At 46.1% G+C, this 20375-nt stretch overlaps 1 protein-coding gene across 1 annotated transcript; it reads left to right on the top strand.

The window, feature by feature from the left end:
• Positions 1-475: 475 nt before the first annotated feature.
• Positions 476-17782, top strand: adamts12 (ADAM metallopeptidase with thrombospondin type 1 motif, 12). The gene is made up of 24 exons (XM_035638961.2): positions 476-801; positions 971-1332; positions 6031-6208; positions 6366-6586; positions 6704-6787; positions 7156-7280; positions 7443-7592; positions 8192-8335; positions 9067-9211; positions 9309-9401; positions 9506-9651; positions 9763-9932; positions 10264-10397; positions 10578-10698; positions 11767-12011; positions 12116-12257; positions 12353-12479; positions 12790-13000; positions 13116-14237; positions 14926-15078; positions 15230-15406; positions 16181-16327; positions 16443-16596; positions 16802-17782. The coding sequence occupies exons 1-24, from the start codon at positions 672-674 to the stop codon at positions 16915-16917; spliced, it is 4797 nt and encodes a 1598-aa protein (XP_035494854.2). The 5' UTR covers positions 476-671; the 3' UTR covers positions 16918-17782.
• The last annotated feature ends 2593 nt before the right edge of the window (positions 17783-20375 follow it).

The following is a 20375-nucleotide window of genomic DNA, read 5'->3' as shown; positions in this document are numbered from 1 at the left end:
CAGAAAAATGTATGTTAAAAATGACAAACACGTGATTGATCACTCTTGCAAATGTCTTCTCATATTTTGCATTTGCGGGTTGTTTGATTTTTGAAGCCGTTGTAACTGCCCCGAAATATGTAAGTTAAACATGTTAATGTCATGTTACGTTAAGAAAGGGGGCTGTTTCAAAACTGCCTAAAAGTGCTGCAGTTAAACAATTTCATTTTTTGAAGTTTCCTTCCAACTGATCCACGTAGTTTTTCTCAAGGTTGTTTTCTTCTTCCTTTCAAGACACTCAGTAAATTGTCTCGCATCGATGGTGCAGCATCAGATGACAAGTCTCGACACTTCTCACCCCTCGGCAGCACGGGCTCCTCTCCGCCGCCTGCTCCCCCCTCACGAGGAGAAGTAGCCACTGGCCCCGAAGAACACTCCTCCCCTCCCCTCCCCTCCCCTCCCCTGCTCTCCTCTCCCTCCGCTGAGCTGGAGCGCTCCCTCTCTCCGAACTATGGTCTGGCTCTCAGTCCTGCTCGGTGCATGTTTCCCCTTCGCGAGGGCTGAGATCTCTGGGGCTGTGTCCATGTCATGACACAGTGCAGTGCAGGATCGGAGTGGTCGCCTCGCACGCCACTGGAACCCCCGCCGCCCCGACACTCTTTCCCGTTGCTTTGAGTTTGGCCACGTAAAATATGCGATGTTCGCAGGAGCGCCCGGTATTCTGTCTGCTGCTGCTGCTGCTGCACTTTGTTTTCACCTTGGCAACCGGCCACGAAGAGCTCTCGGACTCCGGCAGACTCCTGTCTCTCTTTGCAGAGCAAGGTCAGTGGTTGTAAAAAGAGGAGCCTGCATGTCTGAATGGAATGCAGGACTGGAAGACGTTTGCATGGTTAGGTGCATGTCAGTATCAGTTATGCTCGAAGGGTAAATGTATGTGTACAACTGTTTATCGACAGTATTGTATTGTGTTGGCTCCAACTCTGTCCTGCAGGTCAGCTGTCAGAGTCGGACCTGTCCATTGTCCACCCGGAGAGAACCGATGCCGATGGAGGATTCGTCTCCCACTCTCTCGCCCACCACTTTGCGGGTGGAAGAGTCAGGCGTGACCTGCGACCCCTTGCCCCGGAGGGACAGGTTTACTACAAGCTCAGCTACCGGGGCCGAGCTTTACTGTTCAATTTGACCGCAAACGACAACCTGGTTTCAAATGGCTACGTCCTGGAGAGGAGGAGCGGCGGCAGCGCCAACAGGAGCGAGCATCGTCCCTCCGGGGGCAACTCCTGCCACCTCCTTGGCACCGTGGAAAACTCCGGTGTGCGGGGAACTGCAGCCATTAGCTCCTGCAAAGGACTGGTAAGGAATCACATTGTGTTGCATTACTGGGCAAAAAGGCTTCAATGTTAACCCCCCCGCTTCATTCATCATATTGAACCCTTTAATCCACATGGAGCTTGTATGGCTACATTTCAATTTGAGGTCACATCTCTTTGAAAAACCTAGTTGCTTCTGGCAGGAAGGGTTTTTTTGGGGGGGGCATCACACCGGGGAAGTAGGCATGTGGTGGACGCAGTCATGGGCTGCGAAGCAGACCCTTACATCTGACAGTGCCCTGTCTGTTAGTCTGCCCTTCCAAGACTTCCTTGACCCTACTTGCTGAACGACTGCGGCTGCAGACCCACAGACGGCTGCTGCTTTTCAGCCAAACCATGAGACCCCCCTTTTCTTCTCTTTGTCTTTCTCAGACGTTTTCCTCCGCACTCATTCATTCACATCTCTGTCTGCGGGACATTCTTTTCGAACCCCTGCCGACGTGCAGTGTTACTTTGTTCTGTGCAGCGTAGAGCTCGGGTAAGTGATTTTGGGACCCTTTTTTTAATAGCCTGGAGCAATAAGGCGGAGATGGAGACACAGGGAACAGGACCTTTTTAAAGAAAAAAACGTTGGCTTTAATGTTTATTATCAGCTATATACTTCAACTACAAAAGAAAAGAAGACAGCTGGACAGCAGAAATATGACCGAGCAGCTCAACGGACCAGCATGAGGACTTTGAGAAATGACAAAAATATGTGCGCCATATGGACATTTCTCATTAAATGTCCGGGCTGAGAGTCACTCAAAACACTTTTTGACGAATTACAGGTCAGTTCAATTCTCAGCAATATTCCTGAGGAGGAGCCGCGAGCCCCTGAAATGATGGGATGTGTCAGTTTTAGTCACGAAGACTGTTTCGGCGTTCATGTTTGACTGTGTCGCAGCAGGAATGCCCGTCCTGCAGGGTCTTGCCCTCCTGCCTCTCTGTTGTTTTTGTTTGAGTAGCACTGTTTCTTCCTGTAATTTGCGATTCACTTGTTTCATCTGACAGACGCCTCTGTATCACTATGATTTATATCTGACCCACTGTACAAGCTTCGTCACAGTCTCCAGCGGCAGAATGTGTTATGTCATTCAGAAATTCACTTCTCTACAACCTGCAGTATGTACATGATGGTTTCTCTCCTCCTTACAATCCTCGCTGACCCAGTTTGTCCCTTCTCTCCGACCCACCAGGGAAACACGACCTATTGCACTGATTTTCACTTCTGAGGTTTACAGCAGCCAAAAAAGCCACAGAGGAACCACTGAACAGCGAGACTGAGCCAGACAGATGTAGAGAGGAAAACCCTGCAAGCTGCTATTGAGGTCATTCGCCCTTAGGATGAGGATAGAGATTTAGCTTCCAAATATGAAAAACATTAACACCATTTGTTTGTGAACAGATTAATTCCTATTGCGCTGATTTTTTTAACAAAATTTTCCGAAATTGTGAGTCCAGTGACAGTGGAGAAACTGTGGAGAAACTGTGGGAAAATCCCCCAATTTCCCTAAAGCCCAAGGTGAGGAAATGAAATGTCTGGTTTTGTTCCACTAACTGTCCGAAGATTAATGCTGTCAACATAACAATCCTGTCATGTTGACGTTCCACAAAAATAGTCACATACTCTCGGACAAACAGATATTCACCTCACGTGATGTCTTCACTGAGTCCAGGCCACCCGCCACTTTTGACTGTCTGCTGCACACGTGAAACCGCGAGGATCTGAGCTACTGGGTGGAGGCCGCTGTCACTGCGCTGTCTTGTTCCTGTGCGGGGAGACTTGCAAATCAAGCAAAGAGGAAGCTCCTCAGTGGAATCTTTGGCAAGTCCCGAGGGCACAACACAAAGCAAGCTCGTGCAAGTTCCAACCTTTTATATTGGTATTTTCCTCACTTGGATGCAGCTGATGAAAAATGATAATGTCTTTGACCTCTGAGGAAGAAATGAGCTTGCAGGCAGAATTATAAAAAATGGGCTCAGTGCGGTGAAACCAGTAATCATTAAGAAACGGTTGTCTCTGAAGAAAATGAAAGTTTGTCAGCTAGAAAATTGTTGGGATCTGTCATATTGCGGTAGCGAGCACCATCCGCCCCCAACTCTCCTCCCCTGTCCCACTAATCACTACTGAGGCCACTGGCTGTTTTAATAGAAGAGACTTTATTCGCAAAGCCCAGTTGGCCGGCGCTACAAAACCCACAGAAGCAGGAAGCTGGAGTAAAGCAGTTCCACATGGCCAACGTATTCAGAACACAGACCTGTGTTATGGTAACCTCCCCTGGCTCTGGCACCTCACACCCAAACACGCTTCCTCTAGGTCAGAGGAGGGGGATTAATGGAGAGGAGGAGGTGGGCAGGAGGTGATAGAGGGAGAGAGGTGGCGAAGGTGCAACGCAAAACTCCAGTCCGAGGCTCGTTTCAGCCGCCAGAGCGCTCAGGATTTTGGGGCAAAACCTGTGCCAGAATAATCTCCTATTTTTTTTAAATTCCAAGGGGGAAACAAAGTCCAAGGTGGAATTCCCTCAAATCGTCTTTGTTTATCGAGCGCAGACTTCACACAGGATCCGTAGGCTACGTGGTAATTTAAGGATCACCAGTAACACCATAACCACACTGTGCAAGCATGGTACACGCATATCATACAGATCACGCAGCGCAATGGTCCGCATGTTTGGATGGGCCTCTCTGCAGCATTCCTTCCTGGTTGATCTGCACTCCACCACCTGCTTTTCCTCCGCTGGGACTCACTTGGAAGTTGAACTTTTCTTGCATTTCTCCTTGGTGACACAACGGGGAGGAATGAGAACGGAGAGTAGGCCCATCCAAAAAACGTATACCCATGTGTGTTTCATATCGTGCAGTGCGATGTGAGGTCTGATAGCATATTAATCCTGTCCAATTGAGTGTGTGTGTGTGTGTGTGTGTGTGTGTGCGGATGAGATGCAGAGCAACAGTGAAATCAGCTGTGTGTTTTCTGAGCAGGGCCTGTGGGAGACTTTCCCAGCTGAGCAGAGTCGTATCAGCTTGCATGCTTTGTGGATGAGTCCACTACAGCTCTGGGAACTCTGGCTGAAAGCCACCGTGACCTGATTCATTGCTGCAGTACCCTTTCGCAATATTTAACTGTTTAACTGTGAGTTTTGGACAAAGCAGACACATACAGACGACATTTGTGTCACATTTGCATTGTGAGTTTTATTTTTCAGGTGTTTTTATATGAACAAGTATTCCAGTATTTTCCAGATTGCAGTTTTTCTTATTCAACTAGATTCTTTGAAACAGGTAGAGCGATATAGTCTTTAAAAAATGAACTTTCTCTTTTTCTTTGCACTTCCTGAACTCCCGAACGGAGGAATGGGATCCACGCTGTCGAAGCTCTGCAGACTGCTGCGTGAATTGGAGCATTTCTTCTCTTCCGAGAAACACGCGTAAACCGTGTCACGGTGACCCAGAAAAAGACGAGCGGCGCGTAACTGCAGCGCATAGCAGGGTAGACCCTTGGAACCACAACCGGCCAAAAGACTGTGTAAACACTACATGGCCTAATTTTTCACATCTGCTGTTGTTCTCCTCAGACATTGAGAAGGAATCAAGAATCAGATGCAACTCTCAAATCATAAGAGTTCTTCATGTTGGACTTATATGACTCAGTTGTGTGCTATCTCCAGGATACATTTCTTCAGGTGCACCAATGTTACATGCAAAATTCTTTTCTGTCCCCAGCTGTACTCATGCAGACCTTCATCTTTCCATCTGTTTGGCTCTGGATGGATTTATATATCCTCAATCTGTCTTTTGCAAGTCAGTTAAGGGAGACTGGGAGGGGACGGTTCATCCCCAAACAGCCCGGGCCTGTTTGGACTCAGTTTGACACCCCAACACACACACACACACACATACACACACACACGCACACTTTCCCTAATGAAGACAGATTGCAAAACCAGAAGTGCAACATTTGTTATGTGTGTGTGTGTGTGTGTGTTTACAGCTGTATCTGTATATGCATGTACTGTATGTTTTCATGTAGGTGTACAGTATTTGTGTGTGAGGGCATGTATCTACGTATTTGCCTGTGTGTGTGTGTGTGTGTGTGTGTGTGTTCGCCAGCAGACCACAATCAGCAAGTGAATGGCCTTCACCTGTAAGAACACGCACGGCATACTTAGGAAAAACTCTTTGTATTGCTGCTGCTGCTGCTGCTGGAGACAGAGAATGTGCCTCGGGGAAGGAGGAAGGTTCATATTCAGATCTGTTGGCTAATGAGTGTTACTGACGAATGACCCTTTTTTCGGCGGCCTTTGAGGGAACATCGACTCTCTCTCTCTCTCTTCGTTTCAGTGTGGGAATCATAGAAATACAAGGATTTTCGAGTGATTTGTTGTCGTAATTTATATTGTACGTGAAAAGCATGCTAATTACTGGGCTGCAACCTCTCAGCTTTAGTCACAGTCTGAGAATGTGTGATAAGAGACCTGAAGCTGCATTCTGCACGATTTTGGGAAAAGGAGTAATCTTTTTAATCTAGATTACAATTTTGTGATTGGGTAAAATATTATGTCCCCAATAACTGAGACATTGTAGATATTCCCTGTTTTTCCACATTTCATTATCCGTCTTTACAAGTAAACGCGTTCTGCCAAGTCTCAATTATCTCTGGTTAATGCGTTAACATCTTTTTCGTTTCTATTCTCCCCAGAGAGGCTTCTTCTCCCTGCCGGAGGGACAGTATTTCATCGAACCTGTCCAGAAATCTCCTGATGATCCTGCAGGGACTCCAGAGCCCCACGTCGTCTATCCAAGAGTAACGCCAGAGAGTCAAAGAAAAAAACGCAGCCTTGGGTCCAAAGACACACCCAGTCCCTGCGGAGTTCAAGGTGTGTATCTGAGTTAGTGTATCAACGTGTACTGCACCGCAGATGTTCATGTAAAGTGAGCTTCCCTCTATCTCTCTCTCTCTCTCTCTCTCTTTCTCTGGGCCTGTGTCAAGTAAGGATAAGCCACAAGTGATGTCTCCCGTTATCTATGCTCTAGATGCTCAAAGTGACTCTGTCCAGGTGGAGAGGGAGAGGGAGGAATGGGAGAGGGAGCAGCAGAGTTGGGAGGATCGGGCCGAGGATCGGGCCGAGTCTCGCTCGCAGCGCTCAGTCAGTAGAGAGCGCTGGGTGGAGACCATGGTGGTGGCTGACGCCAAACTCATTGAATATCACGGCAGCGATAATGTGGAGTCCTACATCTTCACCATCATGAACATGGTGAGGGGTTAGAATTAACACATGGTTTAACTTTTTATACCTGCTCTCATCCAATCTCCGTGTCTGCACAGTCGTTCAATTTCTGCTTGGTTGCGAATGCTCTCTATGTGTTTACAGGTGGCGGGAATCTTTCATGATGCCAGTATTGGGAATGCCATCCATGTCATCTTGGTGCGCCTCATTTTGTTACAGGGAGAAGAGGTAACGCTTACCTGGGACAAGCCTTTTATGGAATTTTTATGTTTTTGCTTTGGCAGTGCAAACCTTAGTTGTATAAAAAACAAATTTAAAAAAGCACATGCACATTTATGAAGGATATAAAGGAAACTGTGAGTCTCTCCTTTAGTTGGCCCCGGTTCAAGTGCTCTTCGCACTGAGCATCAAGCTGAACAAACAGCCCCTTTGTGTGGATAAAAGTAACCACTTTCATACAAAATCAATCCGGAAAGGAAATCTTTCTTCAAAGTCAAGTATAATGTCAAATTGTTCTAAAAATCACACAATGTAAAACATCTGAAGGGTGCCAGAACTCTGCAGAGTGAGTGTTCTGATTCTGCTGTTTGTTGCAGAAAGGGTTGAAGATTGTTCACCATGCCGACAGCACTTTGGCCAGTTTCTGTGCTTGGCAGAAAAACCTCAACCCTCAGAGTGACACGCACCCGGCTCACCACGACGTGGCAGTGTTGGTCACCAGGCAAGTCACACGCACACAACCAGCTGTAGGTCGGCAGTTTCATCAGGTCAACACAAATGAAATGGATAAATTATTCAAGATGACGCCAGCATCTTGTCAAAATATGGCATTCGCACACTTACCGGTACTGTAATTTGCATTTTGTGTTCTCCCCTCCCCCAGGAAAGACATCTGTGCTGGGATGAACCAGCCGTGTGAGACCCTGGGTCTGTCGCATCTCTCTGGGATGTGTCAGCCACACCGCAGCTGCAATATCAACGAGGATTCTGGACTACCTGTCGCTTTCACCGTTGCTCACGAAATGGGCCACAGGTCTGTGTGTGTGTGTGTGTGTGTGTGTGTCTGTGTGTGTGTCTGTGTGTGACTTGTGATTGTTGTGAAACTCTGCATAATGCCATCTCATAACAATGGGCCGTGCAACAAAGAAAGCATCCTGTTCCCATGATCGGTTACCATAGAAGAATATACAGTCGTGTCATCAATCTCTTAGCATTAGCTCATCAATGGGTGGATGGAAGTAATTACTAGTATCTAGTAACCAGACATCCAAAAAGATTGATACCCAAGAAGATGATGGTGTTCCAGATTTGGTATCAGACGTTAAAAATGAATGGGTTCGTTTCATTTTCAGCGACGGATTACTGCGACACGAGCTAAAAACATATTTTCATTGATGTCATTTTTCTACTGCAGTGATTTGTTGAGTTGTAGCTTCTGCGTCAGTTCAGCCAGAAGACACCATTTAATAAATATAAAGCCTTGGTGATATAATGACAGTTGATGCAGAGTCTGCTTTTTGCAGATCCAAGACCTGAAGGCCTCCACTATGACGGCCAAAGCATGAAAGCCGTAATTTCTTTGTGTTAATGATAATATGACTTTTGGTCACATTGGTTTTTGTTTGAATGCAGCTTTGGAATTCATCACGACGGCCAGGGGAATGACTGTGAGCTGGAAGGGAGGCACCCGTTCATCATGTCCAGGCAGCTGATGTACGACAGCTCGCCTCTCACTTGGTCTTCCTGCTCCAAAGAATACATCACACGCTTCCTTGAGTAAGGTTGAATCTATTTATAATTCTGAAGTGATGAATATATCGATATAAGATAATAACATGAGTCACAAAATGAAGATGTGTAGCAAACCACAACAGCGAAGAACAAACATCTAGGTGCAATAAATGCTGAACAGGCACAAATTCATTTTAAGCCAGAGAATCCAGCAAATGACAGAAAAGCAAGTGGAGCCTAATGCAGCGTTAGTGTGTGTTCACGGCTAATTTGCAGATTCAAGTAGTGGCTCTGCAAATGTTTGCTTTGACGCTCATTATCTTCGGTTGAAAACTATGCCAATGATGAATTAAAGAATTCCTGTCTGACAACAATTTCACCTCGAGCTCCAGCAAAGTCAGAGGTCAGATCTCATGTTTGTTGAACTCTGACCCGTGACTGCTATTAGAAGAGCTCCATCCTAACAAGTTACTGTTCCTGGTGTTTTTCCATCACACCCTTTTTTTTTCATCTGGGCTGGGAGACTGCAGAATGGAAACTGAACCTTTCCACTGGCATGTTTTGACATGACATCAAGTTTGTACCATTTCTTTTCTATAATTTCCCTTACCACAACCAAGGATTTCTTTAAAACCAACTCCTCCCTGCTGCCTGTGCCATTGATTTTCTTTTTTTCCCTTTCTCCGTCAGGCATCTCTTCCAACCACCACACCATCATACCCCTTTCTCTTTTTTTTAATATTTTTCAAAATATCACACATGTATGTCTGTTTTAGTCGTGGATGGGGCTTCTGTCTGGATGATCGTCCTTCCAAGAGGGACCTAACCACCCCACTGGCTCGCCTCGGTGTCCGCTACACCACGCACCACCAGTGCCAACTCCAGTATGGCCCGAATGCGACCTTCTGCCCTGAGGTCGACGTGAGTATTGTGCATCCAAGCGCCGACTAAATATCACAAATCCTCTAGGAAAATATATATTTTTGCCGACATTGTTGTGTTTGTGTCTTTCTTTCAGAATGTTTGCCAGATTCTCTGGTGCTCGGTGAACGGCTCCTGTCGCTCCAAACTGGACTCACCTATCGATGGCACTCGCTGTGGACCAGAGAAGGTAGATGATGCCAGTCGCGTTGTCTTGTTGCCGTTTGAGTTTCATTTGCCCGGGGGGAAGGAAATGGTTATTTGGGTGATCTTTACGATCATTTTCTCCTTCAGTGGTGCATCTCGGGAGAGTGTGTGATCGTGGGTAAACTCCCAGAGACCGTGAATGGAGGCTGGGGACAGTGGAGTACCTGGTCTCACTGCTCCAGGACCTGTGGAACAGGTGTTCAGTCAGCGGAGAGGGAATGTAACGACCCCAAGTAAGAACTAATTCTAAGTTTTTAGCACACCCGAACTCTTTATCTATTTTTTGCTGTTTCCTTCGCAAATTATACCCTGAGACAAAACTGTGTGCCGCTGTTTTTCCGTAGACCAGAATTTGGAGGCAGGTACTGCACCGGAGAAAGGAAGCGCTATCGCACCTGTAACACAAAACCCTGCCAGAGGAATAAACCGACCTTTCGAGAGATGCAGTGCAGTGAGTTCGACACTGTGGCCTACAACAACGAGCTGTACAAGTGGATCCCTGTGACCAACCCATGTGAGTGGTCAGATAGACGGACGCAAAGATGCTGCCCAGTAGATGCAGTTGTACGTGTCGCCCAACAGGGGGTAGCATTTACCCTGGAACGTCATCAGCGATGCGGCGTCCCTGTCTTCCCATCATCGAAATCATTGTTCTATATTCTGCTATTTATTTGTTAACTGTAAAAAAGAAAGACAAAAAAACAACAAAGCAAATTGAGTTTCGTCACTGAGGAGCATACCTCGCCATCAGAACAAGTTTGGCCTGACATAGGTAAGCTCACACTCATCATTCATTAGAGTTAAACGCCGATATTTCTCTCCCCCATCTCACAACCACTTTTTAGTGAATCCCTGCGAGCTGAACTGTCGACCAGTCAATGAGTATTTTTCGGAGAAGATGCTCGACGCTGTGACCGACGGAACAACGTGCTTCATGAACAACAAGTCCAGAAACATCTGCATCAATGGAGTGTGCAAGGTAGTGTGGCTTGGTAAGAGACTAAAAGAGGTTGGAGGGGTTGTGGGAGGAAGAGCAGAGGAGGACACAAGCTGCAGTCTAAGCGAGGGAAGAGATGTTCTGTTCTCCTTACGCTGCACTGTATTGTGATTGTGTCTGCGGTTGTATTTTAACGCGTCCGTGGGTGTGCTTTGTCCGCAGGACGTAGGCTGTGACAATGGCATCGACTCCAACGCGGTGGAGGATCACTGTGGAGTTTGTTTGGGCGACGGCACGAGCTGTGAGACGGTCTACAAGTCATTTGATGAAGCAGAAGGCTTTGGTGAGTTCAACGCAGGATATTCAAGCAGCTGGAAACAAATTGAATTAGCTAGACATAATAAATACAATTATAAAATTGGGGTAACACGAAACAGACAAACCTATTAGTGAGAAAATGCTTTGATGTGTCTATTAGAGCGGCATTTAAAAAAAAAAAAAAGCTAAGAATTCAAATTTATGTCGACGGACCTAAAGTCATTTCAGGACAGTTCATTAGCATTACGCCATTGTGTTGTTTCTTAGTTGTCATGGCAGCATCCTCGTCCACACCAGGCAGCTGTGTGTCCTGCTGCACTTGGCCAGTGTGTGTGTGTGTGTGTGTGTGTGTGTGTGTGTGTGTGTGTGTGTGTGTGTGTGTGTGTGTGTGTGTGTGTGTGTGTGTGTGTGTGTGTGTGTCTGCAGGCCCGTGTTTTTATTTGTCCAAAGATTTACATGTTTACATTTGGCTGATTTTAACTATGTTTGGAAAAGTGTAACTCATGAACATACCATGAAGACAGATTAATAGAGAACGAGGCTCTAAAGCAATAAAACCTCCTCTCTCGCTGTCTCTCTCTCTACCTCTCTCTCTCTCTCTCTCTCTCTCTCTCTCTCTCTCTCTCTCTCTCTGTGTGTGTGTGTGTATTTGCCCCACACAGCATCCTTTCCTGATAACCAGCCCAGATGTGTAAGACTTCAAAAGGTTTAGACCAAGTGCAAACCTCCCCCTCCTTTGCACAAACACTGAAACACACACACACACACACACACACACACACACCTTCCCACAAACATCATTAAACACCAGAGACCCACTCGTAGCCGCTTTCGTCCTCCCCCATCCACACACAGTAAAAAAAACAGAGACAGGACAGTGCCCCCCACGCCGAATATCCACATGTACGCTCACACACACACACACACACACACACACACACACATACATGCCAACCACCCCCACAGACTGAGCCCACCCTCTATTAAAGATCAGAGAGAAACTGTCTGGTAGCCTGGATGTGAGTGTGGCAGCAGCCATGGTGGCCCATTCATTACCTCGCTGTGACTCTGACTCCCCTCCCGACTCTCCCAGGGTACGTGGACGTGGGTGTGATACCTGAGGGGGCGCGGGACATCCTGGTTAAGGAAGTAGAGGAGGCAGGTAACTTCTTGGCCCTGAGGAGTGAGGCGTCGGAGGAGTATTTCCTCAACGGCAACTTCATCATCCAGTGGAACGGGGAGTATGAGGCCGGTGGGACGACGTTCTACTACGAACGCAGCGGAAACATGGAGAACCTCACTGCCCCCGGACCCACCAAACAGCCGGTTGTGCTCCAGGTATGCCCACATACTGCTAGATCAGTTTTATGAGGCTTATAGAAGTAATCAACAAGTATGTTTGTAGCGTGATTGTCCGTGTAATATTCCTTGTGGTTGTCCAGTTGCTGTTCCAGGAGAAGAACCTGGGTTTAAAGTACGAGTACTCAATGAAGAAGACCAAAGAGGCAGGAAATGAGATCCTGGAACCCATGTACAGTTGGAGACACGGGGCATGGACCGACTGCAGCACCACCTGTGGCTTAGGTTCCTACTCTGTATATTTGTTGCAGTCTGGAGGACTTCAGTGACATTTCAGTTTTGACCCGGCCACCTGATTTCTGACTTCCTGTCTGTTCTAGGTGAGCAGCTCCAGCCTGTGCGATGCTTTGAGATGGATGTGGGAGTGGTGGACGAGTCTCTGTGTGATCCAGACAGCCGTCCAGAAGATAGACACCGAAAATGCAAGACTATGGATTGTCCTGCAAGGTTTTTACTCTTTAATGCCCTTTGACTCTTTCGTTTTCTTTATAGAACATATGAAAAACTTCTAAAACAACATTTTGCCATTATACATATTTAATTTAGGAAATCAACCCTTATTTGTAAATTAAAATTTGGGTTGGGTTACCCGGGCAACGTATTGGCAACACTTTTAAACATTGTCATATTCTACCCAGCCCTGTTCATTGTTAAAAAAAACGATGACACGATCGACGCACCATGTGCTCTCCATTTATTTTTTGAGTGCCAACTTACCCCCATCAGCCTCCTTTGCTCTCCATCCCTTCTCCCTCAGGTGGTGGGTTGGTGGTTGGCAGCAGTGCACAGCCACCTGCGGATCAGATGGTGTGAGAAAGCGAACGGTTCTCTGTGTCCGCACAGTTTCGGCAGAGGAAAGGGTGCTCCACCCTTTGGAGTGCAAGCATCTCCTTAAACCCAAACCGGTGGTGCCGTGCAACAGAGACGTACCCTGTGGACAGGACTGGGCAGTCGGAAACTGGGAGGAGGTATTCCTTTTTGTTTTGATTGCCATCTCATTTATTTGTCCATAGCCTTTTATCTTCATACCTTCCTTTATTTCTCAGCCAATGTTTCGTTCATGTTTGTTGGTTTTTTTTGCAGTGTCCAGTCACATGTGGAGGAGGGGTTCGCTCACGCAAAGTCACGTGTTCAATAGCACCCAAAAAGACGTGCGACCTCTCAACCAAACCTCGCTCCAGATCACTGTGTGCCCTGCAGAGCTGCCCTAACTCAAGTCTACGTAGACGACCCGGGCCTGCCCCAAAATACCGCCACATTTTCCCCCCTAAGAGCCGCCCCACCAATCCTCCTGGTTCGCCTCCCATGAGCACCACATCTACGGCTGCAGCCACGCCTGTGAAGAAGAAAACAACACAAGGAACTACAACTGCTCTCGTCCCAACCACCACATCCTCTACAACCCCTGAAACCACAGTCCCTGAAATCATTGACACAGATGACTATGAGTTCAATGTTGTCGTGAGGGAAAATGGGAGTAAGAGAGATACAGTTTTCCCCTCTGAACCCACTTCTGTTGAAAAGGACATGAAAGCAACCAATTTGGAGAAGGAGAACATGGAAGGGGAGGAGGGAAGTACACCAAATGTGGTGATGTACACTCCGGGATATGATTATGCCGTTGAGGATATGACAACTGAAGAGGAGGGGATTATTGACCTGGATGTTTCCACCACAGCTACATCTCTCAGAAATCCCATCAAATCAACCACTTCACAAACAAGTCCACCTACCATGCACACAACCAGTACACCCACTACACCCACTACAACTACGTATTCCACCCCGAACACCAGCACTCTAAGATGGGTAAAGACCCCTCACCACACCAGCCCACACAGCCACCGGACACACAGGGTTCCCCTCACCACTCCCATGCACAAGAACCACTCGGTCCAATCGGAAACTGGCTTTCGCACAACACAAGCTCCTTCCACAACTGCGAGAAATCTATTCACCACTGCCGCATCACCCCAGCCCACAGTAAAGATTATTAAAGTGAAGAAACCTGCTGTGACACCCAAGAAAAATAATTCTCCCCCTCGGGTTAAAAAGCCCCCTTCACGGTCCAAAGGCAGTCACCCCAAGAGCCCAAACCATCAACCCGAGAGTCCCATGAGTAGCTCCACCGGCGACCAAAGCAACCTGATGGCCAGAGAGCCCGTCCGCAGGGACATATTCTGGGTTGTAGGAAATTGGAGCGAGGTGGGTAGAAATGTTTTGGGACCATGTTATACTACTCTCTAAATTAACCATACCAGGAAATGTGCATGTTGTATCCCTTTAACTGAAGATTTTACATTAACGCCACCAATGAACATTTTTTAAAGATTATTTTCTTCCCTTCCAAGCATGTTATAACTGATATAATTTAGGGGGGGAAGAAAAAATGTAATCTTAATTTTCTTGAATGGAAAGGAGTGAAAACTTCCAGATTGGAGTTCCCAAAAAGCATAATGTTACCAGAAAATGCAGAATACAAATAACAAGCAAACATAGATGTTGGGAAATGAATCTTCATTTGATAATTTCAGAATGATGGACATCCATAAATTCACCAAAATTGAGCGTTTTCATAAATATCCCTGCATGAAACTGCACATTGTGATTTAAAAGCAACCATTAATATTCATGATTTAGTGAAACAAGTTATTTCCACAGGCTTCCTGGTGGGAGTTAAATCCATGTTTTATGATTTTTGGATAAGAAAACAATTGCACTAGCGTTTATCAGGCCAAAACATGCAAAACCACATGTGCAGTCCTTTAAAAAAACAGATTCTGGATGTTGTTTTGGAGATTCCTATTGTCTTACGTGTCACTTTACTTTGTCGCCCGAGTCCCTGCACTCATAAACCCTATTTTTTAATCAGAAAATACCCCTTCCTCCCCAGTGTTCAACAACATGTGGGATTGGCGCAATATGGCGAACAGTCATGTGCAGCTCCCAGAGTGACGAGGACTGTGCCAGCGTGAAGAGACCCGAGCCGGCACGTACGTGTCAGCTGCAGCCCTGTGCCACCTGGCAGAGTGGCAGCTGGAGCAAAGTGAGTCATGTCAGATTTCCTCCAGTCACCGAATCCTAGTGATTACTCACGTTCGCTACACTTCAAATAATAACTCTGCCGTTGCTATGATGAAATGGGTTTGTTTCTGTGTCATGTATGCATTTGTTGCACCGTTGTTATGTATCCACAGTGTCCGGATAGCTGTGCGGTGGTGGGAAGGAGGTACCGCGATGTCCAGTGTGTCGATTCTCAGAGTAACCGTCCCCTCAGACCTTTCCACTGTCAGGCTGCGTCCAGCAAACCCATCAGCACGCTGACTTGCCCCCACAAGCCCTGTATGACCTGGAGTATATCACCCTGGGGACCAGTAAGAGCGTTATACACATTAACCTTATCAATTACACTTTTTGCATACATATATTCTTGTGTTATCAATGCTTTTGTAATTTGGGGGAACTAACCCTTTTAATATTAAGAATGATCACTGTCACTTAATTACCCAAATTTGTTTAAACCTTTTGAGAGGCGATTTGCTGTATGTCAGGTTTTGCTGACAACGGCACAGGCAGCGAGGACTCAAATGCAGATTTGGGGACAGAGCTTGTACAGTTAAGTGGCCTATTCAAACAAAGAAACGCCAGACGAGCGTCAAATCTGGAGAGGGTTAAGAATTGGCAGCCCAGTAACGTGGGAAAGAATTCGAAAATGCAGGTAACAGGAAAAATCCAAAACAGAAGCAGGTGATCCAATAAAAGCACTGGTGAAAAGGGACATGAGTGAGTGAGTGGGAGGGAGCGCTGGCTGATCATTATGTAAAACAAAAAAGTGGTCTGGAAAGTATAAAGACGGGAAGTAGAAACACAGACAATAAATAAAACCTTAAGTAAAAGGTGCAGAGGCCGTACAGGGAGTCCCACAGAAGGGCAGATTGTGACACTGAATAGGGGAATCTCTACTACATTACACTGATGACTGATGATATTTAACGTGTGTAGTCACACCCTGCTCCAAAAAAACCCCCCGTATGAATATTGTCACATTCAGGTCTGATATTACACAGCAAATGCAGGGAAATTTGATTCTGTTCCAATCTCTGCAAAAAGCGGACATGACACGCGCATCTTTTTTTCGTTTTCCGCAGTGCTCTGGCAGCTGTGGCGAGGGCGCCAGGGAGCGGCTGGTGTACTGTCCCGAGCCGCATCGCTGCGGCACCACGCTGAGGCCGAACAGCACAGAGGCGTGCAGCCTAAAGCCCTGCGCTCACTGGAAGACTGAGGACTGGGAGGAGGTCAGTCACGCGTGATCGCGCTTTCCCCTCTGGCTTTGGGGACATTTGTAATGAATAATAAGACCGAAAAATAGTCACAGACCTGATCATTCTGTGTGGGCGCATGACTTTGCAGTGCTCCGTGAGTTGCGGCGGGGGTCAGCAGCTGCGTCAAGTCAACTGCGTGAGTGACCAGGACTCGGCTGTAATGCCAAACAACCTCTGTGAGAAGATTTCCAAACCAGAAACACTCAGGAAGTGCAATGTGCAGGAATGCAAGAGCAACACAGGTCCGTGCGTAACGTTCAATTTTGTCTGTCTGTTTGTCTTGCTGAGTGGAAGATTTGAAAAGCAAATTCACTATCCACATACACGCGCATGCACTTTGTGCGACAAACCCCCTGATTCAAATCACAGTTTAAAAACAAACAAAACTTGACCTTCCACGTTGTTATGGTGACCTTTGACCTCTGAGCCGTGTTCCTTCTCGTTCAGGTCCCGTTTGCAGGAAGAACACGATATCCTCGCGCTTCTGTGACAAGCTGAAGCTGTTGGGTCGCTGCTCTCTCAGGTCTGTCCAAAGACAGTGTTGTGTCACCTGTGGGCCATAGCCACTGTAACACACACACACACACGCGCACACACACACACACACACACACACACACACACACACATGCAGATATAATTCAATCGACACACCCCAGCTACAGTAACACTTACGGTATCTTCATGCGTAAAGTCAAACCACGACACTGCAGCGAAGACATCCTCACCAGCAGTCGACTATAATCAAGTCGAAACATACCTGAGAACGTTTAGCGCTGTCAAACTACTCATCGGTGCTGGAGAGCTACTCCTACGCAGTTTTGATGAATCAGATTGTAATACAAGGTACAGAATGCACTTTCTTTATTCAGTCACAAACGGCACTGGTCTAGAGAAGCTGTTGATGATTACAGATCAGCGGACAAGGTACCAGTTCAAGTTTCATTTCAGCGAATTAGTCAAATCAGAATGTAAATACAGTTTTATCAGATTGTTTATAGCAATGATGATCTATGTGTTTTTTACTCATATATTTAGCTTCTTTTTTTTTTGCCTGATTTGTGGTTTTTCTTGCACTGTGGGTTGACGTTATTCCCAGGTACACGTTCCTGCTCTAGTCATTTTCGTTTCAATTGTCAATTGACGGAATCAGCAGCAGAACCCGCTCAGTTCACCAGCTCAAATCTCGGTGCCCCTTTACTCCTCTGCTGTGAGATTGATCGATGACGAAGAGGTGTTGCAGGTCATCCCTCTCAGGTCCCTCTAAAGATGGCCGCTGTGTTTATATGATACTGTACAGGCATTGCCGGTGCCACGTGTGTGGTACGTCACCATGACTCGTTTTTGGCCCATCATTAAATGTTATGATAAAAGATGTTTGTGACAAAACTGCTCCATAGCTGATACATGAAATAAATTTTTCTTTTAATATTTGTACTTGTGTGTACGATGCACGTAAGGTAGTCCCTGTCAGAACATTTGTAAAATCCACCATCCATCCACATTATAATGCTCACATTGCTTGAATTCCACAGTAATAACGGTGCAAATAGGAGAATTAACACCTCGTGTTTGAGCAGACTTTCAACCGCATCATTTTCTGCCTCATGACCTTTCATGCTAACAAGGTCATTCTTGCCCGAGAGCGCCAGCTGCTGCCGTATGTGTAACACCAGAGTCGGTGGCACCACCGGCCTCTGTTCCGGGGAATCAAGTTCAGCTGGCCCAGATTTCCCAGGCTCCTCTGTGCCAGATAACTTGACACGGACGGACGGACGCGGCCCCGGCTCCACACGTCCCGCTGCTGTCATTCAAGAGTTAGTCAGCAGTAATGGGAGGAGTAACACAACACTGGGTCAATGTGGAGCATCATGTCCTAAAAACCAGAAGTGTGTGTGTGTGTGTGTGTGTGTTTTTTTGTGCGTTATCGTGACAAAGCAAACACCATCCAGTTGTATTACCTAACCACATCTCCTGTTCCGTTATGTCATTCTGTGTTGCTTCAGTTGTAGAGTTGCACAATGGAAAAGGCACTGCGATGAAAATGAGGAAATGCCTCAAAATGTCAGAGATCAGGCTCCGACTTCCCTGTGGCTTTTTTACGGTGAAGTGGTGTGAACAAAATCATTCTGAATTACTCGTTTGTGGTTTACAAATTCCCCCACCAGTTCTAAGCACATTTATATATTTCCTTGCTAAATCCTTGATGACGTACAAAGTTTTATTTCACAGATTAATATGTGGTTGTCAGTGTACAAACAATGAATAACCTGGCACAGATCAATTTCCGTTTTCTGTTTTCAGAACAACACAAGTGGCTGATGGCTGTTTCTTCTTTTAAAAAGGGCAAACACGGCCATAAAAATTACTCTTAACAACTTGTGCAAGACAATTCAAGTGTTCTAAAGCCAAACAATTGTGGTCTGGGGTTCAACAGCCGAATGTTTACTTACTTTTTTGTAGATTTTCCAGACGTTCACTGCACAGAACCAACAGTAGCAAACAGATGTTGCCTCCGAAGCTGTAGAGACATATTAAAACAATGTGTTTGATACAGAATGCAAAGGCCGAACATTCACCTCACTGTTGTTGGTTTGTGTTCCGTTGTTGCATCGCTGAGTAGGTGTGTTCCACAAAAAAATGTTTGTTTGACTATTGTCTCTTTTTGTAATTTCTGACTAAAATGTTCTCAGATTTACCATTAATTTCCGCTGAAAATCAAACACCTAAATTTCTCTAGTTCAAGTTGCTCTGGGTATATAAAAAATGGAAGAGACACTTGGGCATCTGGATCCAGAGAAGGAGTGTTAACTGTTAGCATCATGCAAAAAACCCCATATTTTTAATATCTTATCCAACTTGGTTTCATCTGATTACTGTGACACATTTGAATTAAGGCCAAAGCACATTGTTCTATTATCAGGTTTCATGTAATATTTTTATTTAATAATTATTTTTATTGGGCAAATGTTGATTCAATCTTTGAAAATACTGTGATATTTTATATGGATATCTTGGAATAATAAACCTTCTGGAGAAGTAAAATGTCTGCTTCTACAGCAAATTTAAACACCTCACAAGAAAACAACTAAATCACATTGATTCAAAATTATTTTTAAAAATCCACAATTGCCATAAAGCAGCCCTACGCATTGATTTACAGTTTTTTTTCTGCGATACCTAATAAACCCATGAAAATTAAAAATGCAGCTGCCAAAAAAGTCAAAAAGCCGTCATGGTTGACAAATCTACAATGTATTCTTTCATGGTATATATTAAATATTGCTCAGTGTTCTGCTAATGATGAAAAGCTTGGTTTTGAAGTTGACAGCGCAGTCACCTCGTGTTGCCCTGAGAGAAACCGAGGTCGGTCTGTTGTGGAACAGTTGATCCAGTGTCTGACCTGTAAGTAAATTCCACTGTCCTGCTGAAACCGACACTCGGCAGAGGAGGATGATGTAAGTGCCTGTCAGGACAGGGGGAGATAACCTGACGGACATCTATTGATCACCGTAAAGCAGGAAACAGCAACCTCATCTTGTCGGTTACCAGACACCGACACAACACGACGGCCAGGAACACATTAAATATTTACATTCGATGACCGACAGAAATAGGGCCAGGCCTCCAGTATGAGCCGGGCACACTCGCATGTTTGCGAGTCATCTCCTCGGAGCACGAGGTAACGCGTTGTCCTGTGCTCTATGAAAACCTTTAAAGAGAATGTAACTTTAACCTCACTGCTTACCCTTCAAATCCCAATGTTAACCCCAGAGAGAGGCGCTCAAGGAAGAAGGCAGCAGTGGAGCATAAGCCGTGCACCGACTGGCTGTTGGTTTGGAGGAAGAAGTCCAGTCTGGTGGCTCTCATCTGGACCCCATCAGGCAGCTTGTCCCCAGGCAGTCAGACTGGCATCCCTGTACCAGGCCCGTTCCTTTATTAAAGCCTCGGCCTCCTTTGACCCGGTACGCACAAAGCGGGCCCCGGGGAATGCAGACAGACACACACATGGTTCCCATAGG

The sequence above is a fragment of the Scophthalmus maximus genome, chromosome 19 (assembly GCF_022379125.1).
Source record: "Scophthalmus maximus strain ysfricsl-2021 chromosome 19, ASM2237912v1, whole genome shotgun sequence".
Taxonomy (NCBI): domain Eukaryota; kingdom Metazoa; phylum Chordata; class Actinopteri; order Pleuronectiformes; family Scophthalmidae; genus Scophthalmus; species Scophthalmus maximus.
Note: the sequence above shows the minus strand (reverse complement) of the source record. Positions and strands in the feature narration are given on the sequence as shown.